This window comes from Podarcis vaucheri, assembly GCF_965113315.1.
Source record: "Podarcis vaucheri genome assembly, chromosome: 3".
Taxonomy (NCBI): domain Eukaryota; kingdom Metazoa; phylum Chordata; class Lepidosauria; order Squamata; family Lacertidae; genus Podarcis; species Podarcis vaucheri.
Window position 1 is genome coordinate 52,258,710 of NC_138761.1, and position 19,883 is coordinate 52,278,592.

The 19,883-nt window shown below is 43.8% G+C and overlaps 1 protein-coding gene across 3 annotated transcripts in view; it reads left to right on the plus strand.

Annotated features, from left to right (window-relative positions):
* UNC93A (unc-93 homolog A) overlaps nt 1-19,883 on the plus strand; it is a 36,618-nt gene that overhangs the window by 2,486 nt on the left and 14,249 nt on the right. Inside the window, exons 1-8 of one of the 3 annotated variants that reach the window (XM_082217110.1) lie at nt 5,860-6,010; nt 6,086-6,287; nt 7,083-7,264; nt 8,452-8,681; nt 10,773-10,901; nt 12,133-12,344; nt 14,320-14,455; nt 16,321-16,452. In XM_082217110.1, the coding sequence (XP_082073236.1) occupies nt 6,201-6,287; nt 7,083-7,264; nt 8,452-8,681; nt 10,773-10,901; nt 12,133-12,344; nt 14,320-14,455; nt 16,321-16,452 (1,108 nt within the window). In that variant the 5' untranslated portion in view covers nt 5,860-6,010; nt 6,086-6,200. Of the gene's footprint in view, nt 1-5,859; nt 6,011-6,085; nt 6,288-7,082; nt 7,265-8,451; nt 8,682-10,772; nt 10,902-12,132; nt 12,345-14,319; nt 14,456-16,320; nt 16,453-19,883 lie in introns of those variants that run through there. The other 2 variants (XM_082217111.1, XM_082217112.1) reach the window with 2 other exon arrangements.

Here is a 19,883-nt window from a genome sequence, read left to right on the forward strand (position 1 = left end):
CTACACTCTCTTGGTATGAGAGCTTTTAATGGGGCATTTTTTGAATTCCCTATGTATGTAAGACCTGAGACTGAGACAGAACGCCTGTTTGGTTCTTAGGAGGCAACCTAATCTTAGGTGCCCTGACAGAAAGAATGAAAGGGTGTCAGGACTGATAAGTAGCAGGCCTATGGAACATGTTCACAGCTTGGTACAAACTTTAAAAATAAATAAATGCCAGCCCTATCAGATTTCTGTGGTAAAGACGCTGCACATTCCTAAGAAGGAACTGACTCATGGGGAGTTGGAAAATCCATTCCCTGGACAGAGATATGGAGCAAGCCAGACTGATCTCAAATCAGCTGCCAAACAGGGCTGATGGAGGGCGGGGGAGCTTTCATGTCCTGGGAAGCAGCAAAGACTCTAAGACTCTGATCTACACTGTGGAATTTCACTGCCCTGGTTTTGTGAGCATTTTGAGAGGATAAACTGATTCACTCCGCCGGTATCAGCCCAAAGGGTCAGAGATGTCACCCACCTGGGGAATCTCTGGGAATTGTCCATCACAGTTTATGCCTCACTTTGATGGAATGTAATACAATACCAGCTCCCTGAAACCTGTCCTGCCCCAAGCAGGAGCTCATTTTCACATTCCAGAGGAAGATTCAGGACCCTCTGTGGCCATTTGGTGAACTGTTTTCCAAGCACTTTTGAGTATTTGGACCACTGGTGCAGGAAGGACCTCTAAATTGTCTGCCCTTCCCTGGATCGTTGCTTGACCTGGGAGTGTGCTTTCCTCCTATGTTTTACATTCCCTCACCTGTCTACTCTGTGCATGGTAAGAACTGCTCCTGTTTTTACACATGGCTAAATTATGCACCTGAGAAACAGATGCCCAATGGGTGCTTGTGCTTCCTGCAACCAATGTCCGTACCATGGAGGCCCATTCTGACAACAGTTAGACCAAGGATGGGGAATCTGTGGCTCTCCATATGCTGCTGGACTGAAACTCTCCCTGAATATTGGCTGGGGCTGCTGAGAGTTGGAGTCCAATGGCATCTGAAGGACCCCAGGCTCCTCATCTGTGAATAAGATAATGAATAAAAATATCAGTGAGAGATCACCTTGTTGCAAAGAGTCTACAAGGCCATTTGCACCTTCCAAGCATTGAAATTGTTTTTTAAACAACAACTGCTGGATGTCTCCTCCTTCACTGATTTTCCTTGCAATGTGGTGTTGCTCAGACCATTGAGCATTGTGTTCTTCCCTCCACACATGCACACCTTTTATTGCAAATCAGACAGCTGCAGGGTTGCACTTCTGCTGTCTGTATGTAGTTAGGTTGCCTGAGTGACAGGGATTAGTTTGAGCCTTCCCATTCTCCAAATGAACCACATTGTGTAAGGGGTTTCAGCCTGTCTTTAATCTGAGGGCCACATTCCTCAGTGCGCAATCTGCCAGGAGCCACATACCAGCATTGAGCATGGCCTTTTTATTGCGTATAGTGGGTGAAGAGATACCAAAGGAAGATAAAAGACTGTTTATGTATGCAGCAACAGCAGCAAGAATTCGTTTAGCCCCAAAATGGAAACAACAAGAACTACCAACCAAAGAAGAGTGGCAGATGAAAATGATGGACTTTGTGGAACTGGTGAAGCTGACAGGAAAAATCCAAAACCAGCATTATCAAGTACAGTGGTACCTCGGGTTACAGACGCTTCAGGTTACACACACTTCAGGTTACAGACTCCGCTAACCCAGAAATAGTGCTTGAGGTTAAGAACTTTGCTTCAGGATGAGAACAGAAATCGTGCTCCTGTGGCGCAGCAGCAGCAGGAGGCCCCATTAGCGAAAGTGGTGCTTTAGGTTAAGAACAGTTTCAGGTTAAGAACGGACCTCCGGAATGAATTAAGTACTTAACCCGAGGTACCACTGTATTCCAAAATGACTGGAGCAAATTTATACGCTATTTGAAAGATTACTGTAAGCAATTAACAACACTAGCAGGGTTATCTGAAAACTAATAATGAGAAATTTTCTCCCTCTTTTTTTTAACTTATTTTTTTTTTCATAATGAGTGAAATTAGAATTGGAAAATGTATAAAATGCAACAATATAAAGGCTGATTTTGAAAGCCATAAGGCGGGAGGGAAGGAAGTCAGTGAGCTCTAAAGAGCCATGGAGGTAAAGTGGATAACAATATGTGATTGTATATTATTAAATGGAAAACTAGTAAAAATTATATACAAAAAAAGAAAAGAAAAGAAAGTGGTGTAGTCAGACCTACATTCTTCATCCAGGCAAGCACGACATATTGCCATGTTACAAGCACACATGCCAGACAGACAAAATCATGAGAAAAAGGTCAGAGGAGGGCCAGTTAGGGGTGAGGCCAGGCTGCTTGGCAGAGTCCCCATAGCTAGGCCAAGAGTTCTGAAGGACTGTATTTGGCTCCCAGGTCTGAGGGTGCCTATCCCTGACAAAGCAGATTTAGGTAGGACCTAACTTCAGGAGCGGGACACGGGTGGCGCTGTGGGTTAAACCACAGAGCCTTGGACTTGCCGATCAGAAGGTCGGCGGTTCGAATCCCCACGACAGGGTGAGCTCCCGTTGCTCGGTCCCTGCTCCTGCCAACCTAGCAGTTCGAAAGCACATCAAAGTGCAAGTAGATAAATAGGTACCTCTCCGGAGGGAAAGTAAACGGTGTTTCCATGCGCTGCTCTGGTTTGCCAGAAGCGGCTTAGTCATGCTGGTCACATGACCCGGAAGCTGTACGCCGGCTCCCTCGGCCAATAAAGCGAGATGAGCGACGCAACCCCAGAGTCGGCCACGACTGGACCTAATGGTCAGGGGTCCCCTTTACCTTTTAACTTCAGGAGACATAAGCCCATCTATCCCAGCATCCTGTTCTCACAGTGGCCAATGACATGCTTGTGAGAAGCCTACAAGCAGGACGTGAGCACAAAACCACGCTCTCTTCCTGCAGCTTCCAGCAACTGGTACTCAGAAGTACAGAATCAGAGCACTGCTGTCATGGCTAGTGGCCATCAATAGTCTTACCCTCCACAAACCTGTCTAATCCTTTTTTTTTTTTAAGCCCTCCAACATGTGGCTGCCACCAGCCCGCATTTCCCGCACAAACATCTCTCGAGTAACATTTGGGCTGTCGTGGTGTCATTGAGTTCATTGCCCACTCTCTCAAAGCAGCAGCTGTTGAATGGGAGAAGGGAGCAAGAACATGTCAAGTCACTTTAACGATGTATTAACAGGATATCCTCTGGTTGGAAAGCTGCTTTTTGCCTGTTTGGACAATGTAGTTGCAACCAAAGGAAACTCCGAAGTCCTGCCTCATCTTGGAAGCTCAAATATTGGAGCGAAGGCTGATTTTCTTTACCATTCCGCCTGCATTGCTGAAAATCAACACCGTGCTGCCCTCTAGTGGCTATTTCATTGGCTGCTTGGTATTCCCCAAGGAGATTCCACCCTGTATAGGAAATTCCTGCCAGTCTGTTGCTGCAAAAGCAACCAAAAGTCCTGCGGCACTTTAAACACTTAGTCAATTTATTGCAGCATAGTTGTTTGTGGGCTTGGGGCCACTTTATCCAATGCATAAAGTGGGCAGGACTGCTATTCCTTCCATTTCATAGACTTTTTGGTGCCACTGTTTACAAACACTGTTCCATTAGACCAGGGGTCAGCAACCTTTTTCAGCCGTGGGCCGGTCCACCGTCCCTCAGACCATGTGGGGGGCTGGACTATATTTTGAAAGGGAAAAAAAGAATGAATTCCTATGCCCCACAAATAACCCAGAGATGCATTTAAATAAAAGCACACATTCTGCTCATGTAAAAACACCAGGCAGACCCCACAAATAACCCAGAGATGCATTTAAATAAAAGGACACATTCTACTCATGTAAAAACATGCTGATTCCCGGACCGACCCTGGGCCGGACAGGGAAAGCGATTGGGCCGCATTCGGCCCACGGGCCTTAGGTTGCCTACACCTGCTTTAGAAGATTGAAAGATACAATGGAATAGTTAAATCTATGAACAAGTAGAGCCTACAACAAAATGTTGGAGTGTGGGGTACAGCACTTCCTTGTCTGGTTTCCAGCCCCTCCATTCCATTTTCCCTCCCCACCAATCTTTCATCTGCCCTGCTGGACCCCCAACAGTCAGCATTCCATTTTTTTTAATAGATTTTTTATTGGTTTTACAAAGTTTTTATAAACACAAACAAACAAATAAACACACAAACAAACATGTATAATTTCATATCCTTTTTTTTCTTAAACCTTACTTCGCCGACTTCCCCATACCTCCCCTTTCTACATCCCAATTTCCAAAATTATTTCAGCAAATCCTAACACTTGATTTTATCAATTTTTTCCCTTATTCTTTTCTTTTACTTAATCTTTTACAGCTGTAACCCCCATTTTTCCCTAAAACCTCGACATTTTAGTATTCATTAATTTTGCAATGTTTCTTAAGATAAATTTTGAATTTCTTCCAATCTTCTTCCGCCGTCTCTTTCCCCTGGTCACGGATTCTGCCGGTCATTTCAGCCAGTCCCATATAGTCTATCACCTTCATCTGCCATTCTTCCAGAGTGGGTAAATCTTGAGTCTTCCAGTACTTTGCGATGAGTACTCTTGCTGCTGTGGTAGCATACATAAAGAAAGTTCTGTCTTTCTTTGGCACCAATTGGCCGACTATGTCCAGGAGAAAGGCCTCTGGTTTCCAACAGTCAGCATTCCAAAGCCAATAAGCATACAGTCTCTAGTGCTGACACAGGCAAACTCAACCCTCCAGAACCCCCATCATCCCTGACCACTGGTCCTCTTAGCTAGGGATGGTGGGGGTTCTGGTCCCAAATCATCTGGAGGGCCAAGTTTGCCTATGCCTGCTCTAGTGGGCTGTTGGGGGGGTCCCCCCCTTTGGGTTGTTTCTCTCTAAATATTTTTTTGTACTTCTGCAGGGCTCAAAATTCCCCCCCTAGCCTGCAAATACCATGTGTGTGGGTGGTGTGGGTGGTGTGTGTGTGGGGGGGTGTCATTTTGGCTAAATAAGCAGCAGCAGCTGTAGTCTAAACACCAAAAATGGAGGGCATGGCACTGGAGCAGGTGGGGCTCTTCCCAATGAATAACTTTCACACACACATGTGCCACACACTGAAAGCACATGGCTCCCCCCCCAAAAAAACAGGGAATAATTTTCATCCAGTTCACGTTTAAAGAAAAACTAATCTAATTTGCATTTTTTGAAACAATACGGGAAATAAAATACAGGCATCCTTCAAAAATCACACTTCTCAAAATTTTGCAGTGTCTTTCTCCAGCCAAGTATTATGTACAAAAATGCACATACTAGGGCATAGTGCGTATAAAACACATATATTAGTGAAAACAACATACAAACATGCATAGTACATGCTTAGCAAAACTGTGCACTGGAAGAAATTTGTACTAAAATGCCGATGGATTTTCATGAGAGTTTTTATTTTTAAAAAATAATAATAATCTCAAACTGATCTGGAAAAGTGGAGAACTGAATTTAAGATTGGAAAAGTGAGAAACAGTGAGGAATTGAAACTGGCCTGCCCCTAGTTGCAGGAGAGGGAGATAGATTATGATTTCATGGACTATCCTTATTTTTGCATGCAGTGAATCTGCAGTGGTTGTTGCCCAGAAGGAATGACAGTGCCCTGTTACCCTGTCATATTAAGATTCTGGATTAATAATAGGTACGATACCTCCCTTGTAAGCAATTAAGCAATCAGGCCTTCCAAGTGACCTTTCAGTCACTTCCCTTTATGGCTAACCTGTAACTGTATCCCACCCACATGCATTCATTCCTCTGTGCCAACTCTTCGCACTGTTACGTTGCGAAAGAGCAATATGAAAAACGCTATTGCTATTGAACACACTTTGTAACTGGGTGTTAAAGGGCACAAATTATGCAAATAATCAAGTCATCTTTAAAACCCTTTTCGTCTAACAAAACAAGTGAATAAGTAACAAGTTCTTGAAGTATTTTCAATGCTGGAGAAGGTAAAGTTCATTGGCTTTAGCCCAGATGGTTGACTTGACATTTTTGCATTACAGGAGAAGCAAAGTTGTTGCTTGGCTGTCATTTTTCCACCTTCCCTGGACTCCTCATCTGGAATGATTCAGTGAACACCTAAAACCTTGCAATAAACAAATCTTGTGCGACCCAAAAATGGCGAAGCACCTGAAGAATATTCTTCTGGTTTCGGTTGGATTCTTGTTTCTATTTACTGCTTATGGAGGGCTCCAGAGCTTGCAGGTAGGTGGACCTTGTCGTGGAGTGTACATTTTAAGGGGGTATCTTTGAAGACGATCTGTGGGGATATAATGCAACAGGGATGCTAACCCAGTGAAAGGTAGCATGGGTCTTCCATAACAGAAGAGAAATCCCTAGAGATCACACAAACTTCTGGATCAGGTTAAGGGTCTGTCTAGTCTAGCACCATAGAGACCTTTGGAAGTCAACAGCCCTCTTCCACTGTTTCTTCTTAGTGGCATGTGGTCTTTGAACATGAAAGTTCAACATCATCATCATGGCTAATAGCTGTTGGGAGACAATGCTCCCATGATTTTGCCTAGTTCTCTTTTAAGCTAGTGGCCATCACTCCTTCTATAAGTGAATTGCATTATCAAATTATTCATTTCTTTTGTCTCCCCTGAACCTCCTACCAATCGGAGCTAGAAGAGTCTGATATAATGAGAGAAGGAGAAACCTTTCTCCCTCCTATCAACCATGCATCAATTTATAGACTTCTGTCATGTCCTCGTTGGACATTTGTTCTAAAAATGGTTTTTAACTTATTTTCATATTTTGTGTTGTTGTTGTTGCATTTATTTCTGACCCTTCTTCCTCCAATGAGCTCAAGGTGTCATGCATGTCTCTCTTGCTCTCCATATTATCCTTAGTCCTTTGCAGTGTTTGTGCTTCCAAATGATCCACTTAAGTCCTTGTCTTAAGGACTTGCTGACTTCTCTCTCTCCCACCCACCCCGGTCAGTCAAAGTCCCCTTATTTATTGCAAAGCTTTTGATTCCATTTCATTTTGTCTCTATAGAGCAGCCTCCACTCTCAAGAAGGCCTGGGCGTTGCCTCTCTGAGTGTTGTCTATGCAGCCCTTATCCTCTCCTCCATGTTTCTCCCACCGATCCTCATTAAGAAGCTTGGGTGCAAGTGGACCATTGTGGGCTCCATGTGCTGCTATATCACATACTCTTTGGGGAACTTCTACGCCAGCTGGTAATGCTGCTAGCCTACTTCTGATGAGATCTGTGGGACTGTGGTCTACTTCCATCAGCAGCCAGACTTTTGTCCATAGAATGACTGTGGCATCACTGCAAGGCTGAAAACCAAGTTGGGCGAGGGGGATTATATGAGCAGAAAATCTTCATATCTTAATTCTTTGTGGTGACTGCAATACAGAGGTGGGGGCCCTCAGCCCTCCAGATGTTGATGGACTCCAATACTTGTCAGTTCCAGCTGGCACGGTCGATCATCAAGGATGGCAGGTGCTGTTGTCCGGCAACATCTGGGTGGCCACAGGTCCCCCAACCTGCTGTAATATGTAAAGCAGCTTCTATAATGTGGGTGGTTTCTGGGTCCCTGCCAGCAATATCTCACAGTGGTGTGGAAATATCCCATAACGCAATGTGAGCGAGCCACAGAGTGAGCCACTGTCCACATTATGGCTGCCACTAGGGAGTGGGCCATTGCCACGCAGCCACTGTTTCCATTTGCAGGAGCTTCCCTGTGACCATCCAATACAAACTGGCCTCCAAAATATGCATCCACACAAGGAAGAGAAGCAGCTCTTTCCAGTAGGCTTCTTTATGACTGTTTTGTGGTCAGAATTGATACCACCCCTAATCTGGACCAGAGTCCATTATAATGAGACACACAGAGAGAAGGCTGGAGAATGGTGTTCCTCTTGCTCCAAAGAATCCCAAAGCTGACCCAGCCCTTTTAGCAGAGATGTACTGAATGGTTCCATTGGGTATATGAGCGCAGCTTTAATGTTGTGGTTTTCAAATCACTCTGTTGAGAGCTGCATGAGCTTATTTCAACCCCCCAACCCCACTTAACTTGAAATGAACCTGATACACAATTATGCCGAGCCTCCTAGACCTGGGGAAAAACTTCCTGGTGAAAAGTCCAATGCATATTGAGGTCTCCATCTATCATGTATTAGACAAACATGAATTCTGAATATTGCTTAAAATAAGATAAGCAGGGAGTTAACAGCAAACCTTCAATACAATCTAGCTCCTTACGGCTCTTATATCACATGAATACGTCTCCTTATAGTATAGGGGTAAACATTTGAGCAATTCATCTTGAATTTAATGATGTAACAAGCTGTCTTTGGCCTTTCTTTCAAGAATGCTAGCAGCGTAAAAGAGATATCTAAATAACGTGGTTTTTTGCAGGTACACACTGATCCCCACATCGATGATCTTGGGGCTGGGAGGAGCACCACTCTGGTCAGCCAAGTGCACATATCTCACCATCGCTGGAAACTCATATGCTCGGAAAGCAGGGAAAGTTGGGAAAGATATTGTCAACCAGTACTTTGGAATATTCTTTCTGATATTCCAGTCCTCTGGAGTATGGGGAAATCTTATATCATCCCTTGTATTTGAGCAGACTCCCAACCAAGGTAAATATTACATACACACAAACACACCCTAGGGGCTGTGTCCCTGCTTACACCACTTGTCAGCTCCCCTGCCATTCCCCCCCATACGAACCCCACCTAGAGCTTGCCCACCCCACCCCATGCCACTGCTGAACTCTCACCCTCCCAGCCCCATTCCTGAAGCTGCTTCTCTCTTCTGTTCTACAGTCCTGCTTTGCACCTGCTCTCCCCTTCGCTCCCATGTCCTTGCATCCTACCTTTTCCATTTGTGCACCCTGCCCTTACGCACAAACCACCCTCCTGGTAACCTTTGGCATCTTCCTCCTCTCGCACATTGCAACTACCTTTTCACTTTGACTCCATGAAAATCCAGGATTCTGGATCCTCCAATGAGGGCTATGCGATGACAGCCTTACATTTTTATGATATTACCACAGGGTACCCCCGGGGGCAAGTAGATAAATAGGTACCGCTTACCAGCGGGAAGGTAAACGGCGTTCCGTGTGCGGCTCTGGCTCGCCAGAGCAGCATTGTCACGCTGGCCACGTGACCCGGAAGTGTCTCCGGACAGCGCTGGCCCCCGGCCAATAAATGTGAGATGGGCGCACAAACCCCAGAGTCTGTCAAGACTGGCCCGTTCGGGCAGGGGTACCTTTACCTTTACCTTTACCACGTCCTTGCCTATATCTGCCTTTGGAAGTGCTACTGATAAATAAAACCACTTTTTCATCATTTTTTTTAAAAAAAGTGTGATACTGTATCAGATACAGTAGTATAGATGCAATTTTAAGGATAATGGAATAACCAAAGCCTAGCGTGATTCTCCCCTCTTCCAGCAGCCCGCATAACCTAGCTACATCACTCTGGAGGGCATTCTGATACCACCACCACCCCTCAGTGTGGCTGCAGGGGAGGGAGGGCAGGAAAATACCTCCTGTTCAACTATCTGAGGATCTAAACTATTAAACCCAGCTAAAGGATTGTTTTCTTATTGGCATGGGTACCCAGTTTGCAGTTCCTGTGGACAACTTCCTAGAGCATTGGGAAGAGGTCTAGTGGAATGGACTCCTTCGGATGGTGGTGGACTCTCCTTCCTTGGAGGTCTTTAAGCAGAGGTTGGATGGCCACCTGTCATGGATGCTTTAGTTGAGATTCCTGCATTTCAGGAGGTTTGGGTCCCTTCCAACTTGATATTCTAGGACTTCTAATGATTCAGTCTATGGGTTTGTCGTGTGTGTGTGTGTGTGTGTGTGTGTGTGTGTGTTCAGCACAGGAGTTAAAGGATTTATTGGGCAGTGGTTGTTAACTCAGGCCAGGTGGAGTAGGCCGGTTAAAAGCAAATCCAGGGATAACAATAAAAGCAGGCTGCCTCAAGGGACAGATTAGGGCTAAATGCCACCGGAACTATATAGGGAGGGAAAGCCTGTCCCACAACTGCAGTCTTAAGCTAGTTTAAGGGGATAAAACTCCACTGGCTGACCAAACCAAAAGTTACTGCTAGGAGATTAGAAAATGCTGGTAACGTCCTTGAAGACTGGCAAGGGATCAAAACATTTGATCATGGCTCAAAGGCACGGTTACTTTGAACTGTGAAATACCAATACTATATGAAATAGCAAAGCTTAATGAACAGAAGTAGCATTCTCTGAAGCTGGATCTGGCTTTTACACTGTTGTTCATGCCAGTCCAAGTGAGCTCCCTACGGCACTGTCAGAACTTATAGGACCAGAAAGGGCAATTTAGATGGTCCTGATCTTTGAAGTGCAGAGGGCACAACGGTGACCAGTTATGTACTGATGGAGCACATCAAATGCCCTGCTGCTCAAGCAGCTGCTTCCACATGGATTTGTCCACTAAAGGAACCCTGTCAATTGGCTATGGCATTTCTGTGTGTTGCAAAGGATTCCTGGACATGTTCCACTATTGCCTCTCAAGCAGCCTGTCCACCATTATTGATTTTATTGGTGATGAGAACCTCGATCATATTTTGAAGTACCTACCTCAGGGTTTTTTGGAACACAGCTTGAAATCCATTGCGGATGTATGCTTGAATTTATGGTCTTGATTTTGACCACTAACAACCACTGCTCTTTTCTTTTTCCTATGGCCTAGTGGAACACTCAGACGCAGATCTGTGCTGTGGTGCAGAACATTGCTCGGGGGTAAATGCTACAAACAGCACTGTGGCTCAAAAAAAACCACACGATACCTTAATCTACACTCTGCTGGGAATCTACACAGGTAGGTGCTTCCAGACACCATTTGTTTGTTTGCTGTTTGCTTGCTATTTCAGTTGATATCACCTAAGAACAGTTATCTCAGGTGTGCCAGGAACAATGTCTTTTAGCCATCAAATGCCTAGGTAAACAGAAGTGAACTACATGTCCCAGGATTCTTTGTGGAAAGCCACAACTGTTAAAGTGTTAGCTGTTAAAGCTTTAACATATAGCATAGAAGGTGTGCACCAGATCATCTCCAACATTTCACTTTGGATGGTCATTGCAGAGGAAGAAAAGGAGTGGTGGGCAAAGTGTATTTCATGGTCCTTTGTCTGCCATTATTGATTTTATCATCTAAGAACCCCTTGATGTGCTTTTTTTCCTGGAAAACCATTTGTAATATATCATATTTGACAGTATTTTATGGTATGCAATATAATTTAACTGTTTTTGATCGCTGTCTTGTAACTCACTTAAAAAATCTTACAGCATTTGATAAACAACATTCAGTGATTTTTAGTATTTGACAGCTTTCAATCTGCAAAATCAAGGCTGGTTATGATAGAGGCCCCCAGGCAAAATTATAACTGTCAGAAAATACTAACAGTTCCAAAGCCTTCAAATTTTAATTTTTCGGGTCAATATTTCATCTTCCAAATTGTTGATTCAGATTTTGAATATGAATTTTCCCACTCAGAACTTAACAGGAAAGTTCAGCAAATTTGGCGTATTCATGAATATTCATTTCAGTTGTAAATTGTAAATTGTATGGCCTATGAGTAATTCAGGCCTCAGTTAATGAAATAAAGTCTAACATTCCAGTTCCATAGTATAATTTCCCTCTTCACATGTGCTTTGGAAAAGACTGTCACTAATTCTGAAGCCAGAGGCTCAGGAAACAAATTCATCTAGAGGCAATGTTGACAGATGCAATCATGGTGCCCCCATGCTGATCTCTCTTTAACCTCTGACCTAACCTGGAAGGGTAAGAAATCTGCCTTATGCAACAGCACAGTTGGTTTTTCCAGCTGCCATAGCACAAATGACCCAGCAGAGCAGTTTGCTGTGCATGGTGGATGCCCTGATATTGAAGACAGAGACTTCAAAACAGTTAATTTTATTTAAACTCTCTTGGCCTCTAGAGCTGAATTTAAAAACACTTATTGACTGAGTAAACCCATAACTGAGCTCTGAGAATAAATCTATGAATTGCTTGTCACTTTGGGACTTGGTTCTTATTCCAATGCATCCAGGCAGTGGGGTGCTAGCTGTGTTGCTAGTTGCTATTTTTCTGGATCGGATCACAGACGACCAAGCAGAGGGTGAGAAAAAGGAGACACCTTCCTTGTGCTTCACTTTCATGGCAACATTTCGGCATCTTAAAGATAAACGCCAGTGTCTCCTGATTCCCCTGACCATGTACAGCGGGTTTGAACAAGGATTCCTTGCTGGCGACTACACCAAGGTAGGAATGCGAGCAAAATGTGGTTGTTACATCACCTACCCTGAGTTCTTCAATGAATACATGGGGAAATGTTCATGGGACACTCAGGACTCTTGAGTCCCAACTCCCACTACAGATGGATGCCCTACTGAGAATACCTGAAACCTGCCCAAGAAGCCTCTGGAGTCAGTGAAGAAAGTGTTTTAGATGCCATTAGCCAGGAAGAGCAGGAATCAAACAAAACACACCAGTAGGTCCACCAAGGGACCAGAGAGACCTGATGAAAATCATGTGCCATCAGAAGTCAAATAAATCCCATGTGGCTCCAATACTTTCTAAAGGTCCTGTTGTCACTCAGGTCCTGTTTGTGGGCTTCTCATAGGCATCTGGTTGGCCAGGGTGAGAACAGGGTGCCTTTGGCTCTTATGATGCTCTTGTTATGTACTTATGTGACCTGCTGGGTGATAGAGGGAGCGGACAACCACTCAGTGCTGCAGGGATCAGAGGGAGTTGGATCTGAATGGGGAAACATTGATACAAGGAGCAATTGCCATGGGTTAGAAGTCAAGTGTCAGGTCACTTCTCTCACACAAGACACAACACGCTGGCAGTTTAACTATTTGGGGTTTATTAGCAATAACAGGCTGCCAGCAATCCAAGCTTCCCACAGCTCACTCCTCACTGTCGGAGTCAGTGGACTCGACTGGCTTCCTGCCCTTCCCAAGGCCAGCTATACCCCAGGCCCGCCCTCGCTTCCTGCTGGTCCTCCTTGGTTCTAATTGCTTGCTCCGCCTCCTACTTCTTGGAGACTCAGGTGCAGCCAATTTCTCCTCGGGAGTTGAATCCAACTACCTCATACCGCCTGCATCCTGCTCCTTCATCTCTGTGCTGCTGCAAAAACTCACAGGCAGCATTCCAGAGCGAGAAGGGTTTACCTCACTTTTGTTGTGTGAAAGAATCAAGTTTCTATTTCCCTCTGCCTCTTCGTCCCCCTCTGCAGATTCCTCTCTGCCGGCCATGTCTCTGGCATCAAGCCTAGAGGAGAAAGGCATCTTTCTGCCTGCCATATTGATGGATTTGCTTTATTGATTTATTGTCCATATTGTCCCCCAACCCAGAGTGCCTTGCAAATCACAGAGGTATTTCTTATTTGGGTAGCCCTTGCATTGCCTCCTAAACAGCCCTATCTAGCTGGCTGACAGTTTGCATACCCTGCATGGGCATGCACAGGTACAGTATCAAAAAGATACAAGGTTAATGTGAGCTTAGTGGTAGCTATAAGTGAGCATACAAGCAGATCTTATGGTCCTTTTTTTGTTTTAATGATGCAGATCTTAGCCATATTTTTAGTACTAGCATATTGCTTCTGTGGTCTCCATCTGATTCAATGCATCATACTCTGATGTCCAGGAAGCCAAAGAGTTACTCATATGGTTGGCAATCATCTACCTTGTGGACACTTCCAGGCAGCCTGTTTATGATGTTACTGGCAAGTGTTATCCTAGATCCACACTTCCCAGTGCATTTACCCATCACTTTCCTTACTGCGAAAAATCCCATCTTTGGGGGAAGCAGGCATGTTATGCAAGACCTTCCAAATCAATTATTGTTGCCCAACCTGAACTTACTGGTGGTATGTGATTGAATCCCACCCCAAAAGAGTGACAGCCTGGAAGTGCTGTGTCTCAACTCCTCTCCCTACACATCCCCAGTTCTTCTGCTGCTTTAGCATTTGATAACATGTATGGCACATGAGCAAATTATCCCCCCCCCCTGTCTCTCAACTCCATCACTGCACAGCAGGCACACACATTAAATCTGGAGGCCCTACGGCAAGGCACAGAGCTGTGCTTTATTGATCGCATCTTCTCTGTATGAATATTCACCCAGCACTCAGAAAGAGACATGAAGTCCTAAGCCTCAGATGACAGAAACAACGTTGCTGCGTTGAATAATAATGCCATGTGCGCCTGTGTGTCTTTCTCTTTTTCTCTAGTCCTATGTGACCTGTGCCCTTGGGATAAATTTTGTCGGCTATGTGATGATCTGCTTCTCGGCTACAAATTCACTCTGCTCCCTGATCTTTGGGAAGATTTCCCAATTTACTGGCAGAAAAATTCTATTTGCAATGGGTATGTAAAGGCTAACAGAGAACCAGGGGGCTCATCTAGTGTGAAAAATTGGGTGTGCTCATACTAAGAGGCAGGGGGCATAATTTAATGAAGAACTAGCTAAAAACATGATCAGTCCAGATGAGGATTCTCCCCTCATTACTGAGAATGAAACAGTCTTGGCCAATTTGAATTTCAAATATGTCTGTTTGCTCAGTCACTTCAGAGAAAGTCTCAGCATTTCTAACACAGCAGAAGGTGGTTCTCAACTCATGAATCACATATACTAATAGCAATCTCAATTCTCTGGGTGCCAGTTCTGAAGCAGTCAAAGCAGCACTAGTCTCACACAAGAGAGTGGTATCAGCAGAGCTGGTTTGCAGGGGGATAAAAAAAAATATTGAGGGTGGGGACCCCAAAACAGTCCATTGAGGACTGAGGGTTGTATCCAATGTAATACTAACAAACACATTCTGTCAGGAAAAGATTTATTCTTGTGCAACAAAATGTTTCCCCCCTCTCCTCCCCCTGTGCACCCCCTAAATGTGTTCTGGGGGTTCTCAGAACCCTCCAGGGCAGATTTGGAGAGAGCACAGAGTGTGCATGAGGGAAGGAGAAAGAGTTCCATTGCATAAGTGAAAATCCTTGCACCAACAGAACACAATAATCAATGTCACCCTGAGCATGCTCACTGATGGCTAAGAGGGGGAACAGGGAATGGAAAATGGAGATGGAATAGAGGATCCTAGAAAATAACGTGGCTGGTTGGTTGGAAATCTGAGCAGAAGCACTCCACAAAGCAACATTTTGCTGCAGGTTCCCTTCCTTTCATCTAATGACTGGCATTCCCTGAACAGGGAGGTGTCATGGCTTCTGCAGTCATGAAGCAATAAGCTACATATTTGCCTGTCCCTTTTGGAGGTGCTGATCTGACAATAATATACCGTAATTTATAGGGCCAACTGGCAGCACTTGCTAAGGCACTGATCTGACCAACATCAGGGAGGGAGGGCAGACTATGAAGAAACATTTGGAGAACTTGGCACTCCTGGCAAATTATGTCTCTTGGGGTTCTCTTTCTCATGTTTCACTGGAGTTTTTTTTAATGAGCTAGCTCTGCACATTCTCCAAACTGGATGTACTTCACATCTAATATGACTTAAGAGAAATGTTCCCAACTACACATCCTGGATAAAATTTCACTCTTGAGAAAATCAGCTGACATTTTGCTGCCTACTTCACCCATATCATTAGGCTGACAGGTGCCCATTATATGCCAGGACTAAATTACTTGCCTTGACAATGGGCTGGCTGGCTTGTTAGGCTAAGCCAAGCCAAGCAAGAATGGGTGGGCATGAGAGACCCCAAAGAAGAGATTGTGGCTCCTGCCCGCAATCCTCCTGCTGCAACACCACGGTGAGCTAAGCTGTGGTTTGGCTTAGCCAACATGTCATCTGAACCAGGACTCAAGGTTTGTTTCCTCCAGGCAACCAGCAGAAGAGATAGCAGGTCCTCCCCTCTGTGACCTTGGGGGCCAGTGGAAATGAGAAGACTCTTGATTTGTTTCCTGAACGGCAGGGTACATCGCCCAGCCAATGTGCTCCTAAGCAGCCTCATTGCCCCTCTGTGCACTCTGGTGGATCTCCAAAACATTTATGTAGCTGGAATTTTGACATCCCAGGTGGTTGCTTACTTCATCTTTATACCATAGCCAGCCTTGCTGATACTGCTTCTTTGCTTCCAATGTCACCTGGGCGGCTGCCACTCTTGGAAACTAATGCACAATGTGGACCTTGGCCTGGTGCAGCTATATAATTCTCACTATCTGAAATGGCCTACTTCTGAAACTCTTTATTGCTTTCTCTCAATCTTTCATCACCTTCCAGGTGGAGTTCTCAACCTTGCCTGTATAATAGGACTATTGCTCTGGAAACCTCGCCCAAGCCACCTTGCCCTGTTCTTTGTATTCCCTGCCCTGTGGGGTATGGCTGATGCTATCTGGCAGACGCAGACCAATGGTAAGCCTTTTCTATCATGGAAGATGGCAGCACAAGCACAACTCTATGCAAGTCAGTTCCACTGGGATCAATGGGGTTTACTCTGAGGAAAGTGTGCATGGGACTCTGTGGCCTTAGTCTCACTGAAAGCAGATTCTCTAGATTCCAGTAACTATCAGTGCTTCCAGACGGGGGCATAATATTGCAAACTGACTGTTGCAAATGGGAGTTGGTAATAGCTATTAAAATAAAAGTTAAAAACTGATTAGATTTTCCCTAGAAAGGGTAACTTGAATTAAGTGGTGGGGTGGGCACTTTTATGCTGGCTGGCATTCTATGCTGACATCACATGGATGCTGTGAAACATTTCTGTGCATGAGGAGCACCCGTCTGGAAGCTCCTGAGATATGTCTGAGTAGACTTCCGGTGGAGCGCGGAACCCGCTGCAGGCGAGGGTTTTTTCCGGTGGGGAGAGCCCTAGCTTTTTAGCCGAAAAAAAGAGGTTTTTAGGGCGCAAAACCTCTGGTTTTACCTCTGGAGGGTGTCTAGGGGTTCAGGTTCCCGGCAGCGCCTGAAAAGCTGCTGTTTCGGCCGTCAGGTAGCCTCCGTAAAAAGAGGTGAAGAGCGCGGCGGAACGAGCGGTGGGCGATCGGGAGACCATTGCAACGGCTAATAAGCAAAGCCCCGAGCCTGGGGGGGATAGCGCTCCGCTCTCAAAACAAAGAAATTCGGGCACAAAATATCTAAAATTGCTGGAGTTAATGAGCGGCAAGAACAAGGAAGTCTCCGAATTAAAAAGAGAAGAGTTCGAGCTCAGCGGACGTCTGTCTTCGTTAAAAGACACAGGCTGTATGCAGAGCCTAAAAGGAAAGTAAGTTGCCGCTAGCGGTTACTGTTTTCGTCTCCCCTGCAACAATTTAACTTTGTGGACTTTGGTAAGGAGAAATAATTCTCTTCAAAAGAAGAAAGGGGAGCAGAAATTCATGTGAATGAAGTGGGGTCCCGGTGTGGGTGAAGCATTGGAAAGAGAACTGTACAAATATATCCCTGTGGGACCTGTGAGTGACTACTACGTTAAGAAAACCTGTGAGGGACTACCACACTAAGAAAACCTCGGACGCCATATTTAAGAGGGTTTTAGATGTTATACTAAAAGACTCTCTAAGATATTTGCTTCGGTTTTTTTTTTTTTTTTTTGCTTCTGATAGAGAAGATTGGCCTTTGATGATCAGCTCAGTAACTTCTGTATCTATTTTCTATCTCTGTTTGGGACTTTAAATTGATAAAAATTGGACCTTAAAAGAATTGCTGAAGTAAAGGGGCCATTTTAGGGCTTTCTCTTCCCTTTTTTGTAAGAACTCTCTTCACGACTTAGTAGAGTTAGACTCCCTCTAGGGGTCTAAACTAAGTATTACTATTTAAAGTACTAAAGTAGGAAATCTGCGTCGAAGCAATTTAAGACTGCGAAATTGAAGAAGTTTGCCTATAAGACTTCTCTAGCATCTAACCGAAAATCCTCCTGGATTTATTGATTATAGAGACCTATTTCCAAGGGGCAAATTTATTTCTAAGGGACAATTAAAGACAATTTGAAACTTGGATGCGAAATTTGAATATGGAACAATAGTTTGACTTTATACCTACTATTCTGGCTCTCTGAAGTTGGGACTTTACCTCTTTTACCTTCGACCTCTGGAGCATCTTCGGACTATTAAACTAAAGGGAAATTGTTTTGTGCCGCCTTTGGAGTGTTTTTGGGCCCTCAAATTAGAAAGCGGATTATCCAAAGCTTTGATTGGATTAGCCCGAATGGGGGCAAGAAGAATATGGATCAGCAACTAAACTCTTCTAAATTCTAGTGGAGGACGCGATAAAATTTTTCATATGACTCTGAGGGTAAACTGTTAAATCACTTGTAATCTATAATTTACCTCTCTGTCCCGCAGTGCTAACCTGCAACGGACATCCCAAATAACATCTAAGGATAATAACAATTGTAATCGCAAGTATCTAGGAATTGCTTAGAAATTGTATAATTTAATTTGTTATTTGATATTTGATACTTGGGGGAATGTCGCATACACAAAAAAAGGGGACGGAGGGGGGGACCCCAACAGATAGAAGAGCTTCAAAACAGGAAGCAGAGTTCAAAACAGAAATATTGAAGATGTTTGCAGAAATCAAACAGAGCGAAAAAAATCTGGAGATAAAATTAGAACAGGTTGATAATAAAATTGGGAAAATGGATAAAAAGATTGAGGAGACAGTTAGTGAACTAAAGGGACAAATTAAAGAGGTTTCAAAGAGAGTGGATGAGGGTCTGAAAAAAACAAAACATGAAATGAAAGAGTTGAAACGGGAAGAAGAGAAGATGAAAAATGAGATAGCAGATTTAAACAAAATACAGGAAGAAATAAAAGACTCTATCGCAATGAATGAACTAAAACAGAGAGAAGTGAATTTGAGATTGAGGCAAATACCGGAAGTACAAAATGAAAATATAAAAGAAAGATTGATAAAAGAGATTGCACAATGGATGGGGTTATCGGAGGAAGAAGTGGGGAAAACAATACAAAATGCATTTAGAATGAAAATAAGATCAAGTAAAGCCAAAAAATTCCCAGGTGACTGCCTAATAACATTCAAAGATAGAGAGATGAGAAATCAGATCTTACAAAGAAACAGAGAGAAAAGATTATATATTGATGGGAATTATATAATTATATTTAAAGATATTCCAATAAGATTGTTGAAACGAAGAGAAACTTATAAACCATTGGTGCAACTGCTTAGGAAAAACAAGATCGATTTTAGATGGGAATTCCCGGAAGGAGTCTCGTTTTTTTATAAAGGGGTAAAAAGAAGATTGATTAGCCCGGAAGAAATAGGGAAATTTACAAGGAGATACAAAGAGCTTCAAGTAGAAGAGGAAGAGGTCAAAGGGGCAGAAGGAGGACTAAATTTAAGGGAGGAACTCGAATCAAGAGAAGAAGAAGAACAGGTAGAGAGAGGATCAGAAGAAGAGGAAGAAGACGAGATAGGAGAAGAGATAGAAAGACTATAAAATAAACTTAAATTTAAACAGGGACAAGAAGAATGACGCTAAAACTGTGGAACTGGAACGTGAACGGGATGAACGATAAGAGAAAACGGAATAGGATTGAACATATGTTAAAAAAGAAAAATGTAGATATTATATGCTTACAAGAAACCCATGTGATTAAAAAACACAGGAAAATTCTAATAAACAAAAGGTTGGGAAATGAATTTGTATCCTCGGATAAAGAGAAAAAAAGAGGTGTTGTATTATACATTAAAAATAAAATTGAATCTCATCAACTATTTAAGGATGAAGAAGGCAGAATTATAATGGTTCAAATTAAGTGGCAAGGTGAAAAGTTGATAATTGTTGGGATTTACTCACCAAATGGGAATAAGAAGGAATTTTTTAG